General features: G+C 34.2%; 1 protein-coding gene across 1 annotated transcript in view; it reads right to left on the bottom strand.

Moving 5' to 3' along the window:
• The window catches only part of KIF21A (kinesin family member 21A), a 90311-nt gene that overhangs the window by 76093 nt on the left and 10461 nt on the right, over positions 1 to 3757 (bottom strand). Inside the window, exon 7 of the mRNA XM_004700206.2 lies at positions 2087 to 2202. Within this exon, the coding sequence (XP_004700263.1) occupies positions 2087 to 2202 (116 nt within the window). The remainder of the gene's footprint in view (positions 1 to 2086; positions 2203 to 3757) is intronic.

The following is a 3757-nucleotide window of genomic DNA, read 5'->3' as shown; positions in this document are numbered from 1 at the left end:
AAGATATGACAAAATAATAATTTATAAATTATCAAGGGCTCATGAGGGAGGGGGGAACTGGGAGGGAGGGGATAAAATGAGGACTTGATGCCAGGGGCTTAAGTGGAGAGCAAATGTTTTGAGAATGATGAGGGCAATGAATGTACAAATGTGCTTTACACAATTGATGTATGGATGATTGTGATAAGAGTTGTATGAGCCCCTAATAAAATGATCTTAAATAAATAAATAAAATAGAGATTAGAAATCTAAAATAAAAAAAAGAAAATGATGATGGCGGCATATGTGCAAATGTGCTTGACACACTGGATGAATGTACGGATTGTGATAAGAGATGTAAGAGCCCCCAATAAAAGTAAAAGAAAAAAAAAACTGCCCCTGGGAGTAGAAAGCCTAATCTTCTCCCACGGAGGACTGGTAGTTTCAACAGACTGATCTTGTGGTTTGCGGTACTTTATACGTTTGTGTGTTTTCTGGAATGCCTGCTACACATGTATTAAGGTGATGTAATAATTATTGTAAATGCATAAAAATACATTTTAAAAAGTAAAAGTCACTAAATTGTTTACATAAATATATGCCAAATGTTTACAAAAACAGGCTAAGTAGTTTGCTTTCCATGGCTTAGAACAGGTGTAGTGCTTTTAACTCTGAGGTTGATCACGAAATTCTAAATAAAATTCTTTTAACATGAGGCTGGTTTCAGGATGGAAGCAGAAGGGGTCATTTCCTCTGAGGGGTGACTACCATGAAAAAATGGGTGGGAAATATCTGAGACTATTTGGCTGTAGCCTAACTACCAGAGAATTCAAGACTCATGGTGAAAATACCTTGCACAGACCGAGTAGAGAGCAAGCAAACTTTCCCAACAATTGAAATCTGTAAGGGAGTGATTGTCATCTCTACTTTGTTTTTTCAAAGAATAGGCAGTGGCTACATTACAGAAAACTTTAAAAGTTTTTACGTTTGAGTTAAAAAAAAACCCACAAAGTTGCTCTATGACAAAAACCCAGATTGATATTGAAGATCAGACTGAAAAACTATGAAAGTCTGAAATATGGAATCATGGAAGTAAAATTTTATTCATGTATATGACATATTGGAAGAGGGATGAGTTGAAGTAATGCCAGTTTACATAAAAGAATAAACATTAAAAAGGTGCTGAACGTAATCAAACAAAACTTTAAAAACTAAACTGACCAAGTCTAGATTGAACATTATTCAAAATCCTTTGCATGGCTTTCAAAAAGAAAGCTTGCAAGTTTAATTATGAGATCATTATACAGCGGCCAATGACCTTTTCAAGAAGCATGATTTGTTAGAATGTTAAAAAACACTGTGAAATAAATTTGCTGTGGCTCTTTGTAGCTTATTAAATTGTGCTATGCTTTAATTTAAGAGCCAAAAATGTTCCACTTGTAAAGCCAAAATGTTGATGTTTATAAAAAGGAATGCATTACCAAAAGGAGGGATTTAGTTGATAAAATATATCAGAATGCTGCAAAGTATGCAAAAAGGGGAATAACAATAATTCTGACAAAGTTAGTAACCAGCCAACACCCTGTTTCATTCATTTTCATTTCAAAAGTCCTTCAACATAGTAAAAGTTTCAATTTTAGTAGATTTTCCATAAAATACCAGTAAATTACTTTGTAAGCACTGACAGGATTTCCTTTTCACCCCCAACAAAATCTTGTTCGGTGTCTACTAAATGCAAATCAATTAAAGTAGAAAACACAGAACGGTAGGAAGAGCACATATCATGGCTTTGGCTTTCAATTTAAGGAACTTTCAGTAAATGACCGAACCTCTCGGAATGTCAGTTTCTTACTTATAACGCATTATAGTGGGAGAAAGATGAAGAGTTACAGCCTAGGAAACCCGCGAGGGCCGCTCTGCCCTGTCCTATAGGGTCACTCCGAAGCTGCGTCACTCAACAGCACTGAGAACACAAAACGTCTCGTATGCTTTCGTTTTTAAAGTATATTATTTTTTATTTGGTTTATAAAAAAATCAATTCTTATAAATCACCTTACAAATTTACTTATAAAGTAAGGAATAATGGAGAGTAATCAAGGATACATACCTATTACCCCCGAGGGAATCCTGTAATAGTCTTGTTAGCTTGGAATCTCTATAGGGAACATGGGTGGCCCTTTTGCTCTTGTCTCCCAATGCACTTATTACATTGCCAAGTGCCAACTAGAAAAGAAAAAGAGAGCAAAAATGATGCAAGTTTACTAACTATAGCATTTTTAAGGGAAAAAAAACTTAGAAAAATAACAGGGAATCATAGCGATTGAAAACATTTGAGTTTTGATTTTGCTTTACTTACATTTGTACTATAAAACATACACTAAAGTTTTCTGTATCAACTAATAAAATCAGACACAACTCTAAGTTTGGTATTATATATATGCATCTGTATATCACAAGCACTTGAGCTTCTATGCAAAGATTTTCTTTAGAAATAAAAGATTATATTTATAAATAAAAATACTGTAAAATTGAAAACATCTAACCATCTCTAGAATAAGAGCATGAGGTGTGCTCTTGGGATATTATTAGTTCCTATTGTAAATTCTTCTCTTCAACTCAGCGATGAAATAAAATGTCTAGTTAATTTAATAGTTTCATAAAACTTTCTTTTTGCAATATAGTTCCCTATGGAAAAGCAGAATCTCCGTCAGCCATAATAAAACTGCTTCTTTAAACAAAGTATTCCCAAGCAAGTGTAGTTGTACTTAGATGTACAATCAATCTTTGTCTCAAGTCTTCAACTTAAAAAAATGAAGTCAAACTACAACTCTCTAGACACTCCTACCTGTCCCCTTCACTGTTTTTCCTATTGCCACTGCATTCTAGCCTTGAGTAAAGCAAACTTCCAGAACCCTGTCCCCCTGAAGGTCACTAGATCATTCATGGAATGATATCCATATTGCTTGGTCTTGGCCTCTCTCACAACAATGAGTATTAAGCATGGGTCACACTGAAACTCTACAAACTATGCCTCAACACACATTAATACCCCAAACAGGAAAAAAGCAGAGTAATGACTTTTGTCTTTTTCAGAAAGCACCAATGTTAATACCAACAATGTTAATTATTGAACTACTAAGAAATTCAAAACAACACACAGTCTAGGATCCAGGTCAAGTATTTAACAGAAAATTCAACCTCATGGTGGGAACCTTCTAAGGAGTACTGGAGATGGGAAATCTCTAAGTTGCCTCTGTTGATAATTTCCCCCACAGAGGAATCACAATAACATAGAAGTAGACAACGAGTAATCTCAGAAAAGAAACCATATGTATGGAGCCCCCAGGGGCAGAATGGAAGGGAGAGAAAGAAAGCAGAAAACACATGCCTTGAAGCTGCCAGTATCACAGAAGTTTATGAATGCCTTTACTGTTACATAGGAACACACATGCCCAATTTAAAGACAAAATAAGTACACAGAACTTTGCTTTAAAACATTGTCTTCCATATAACAGAAGCTTTATGTTAATGCAATAACAAGGTGTTTTCCAAATAAAATACCACTAGGTGGCATGGTCTTAAAATGAATTTCTAATTATTTTGAAACTGTCGCTATGAAAAAATATTTTATTATAATTTCCTAAATTAATAAATCATAAAATGTTAGCAAAAAGCAATTGTAAGTGTTCTGTGAGATGGTTAAAATAATGTCAAATGGTGATTGTTGATAAAATATATATATATATTTTTGGGGGGATGCACATGCATTTTATTTATT

This window comes from Echinops telfairi, unplaced genomic scaffold (genome assembly GCF_000313985.2).
Source record: "Echinops telfairi isolate 266 unplaced genomic scaffold, ASM31398v2 ScPeMD7_7406;HRSCAF=8444, whole genome shotgun sequence".
NCBI lineage: Eukaryota > Metazoa > Chordata > Mammalia > Afrosoricida > Tenrecidae > Echinops > Echinops telfairi.
Note: the sequence above shows the minus strand (reverse complement) of the source record. Positions and strands in the feature narration are given on the sequence as shown.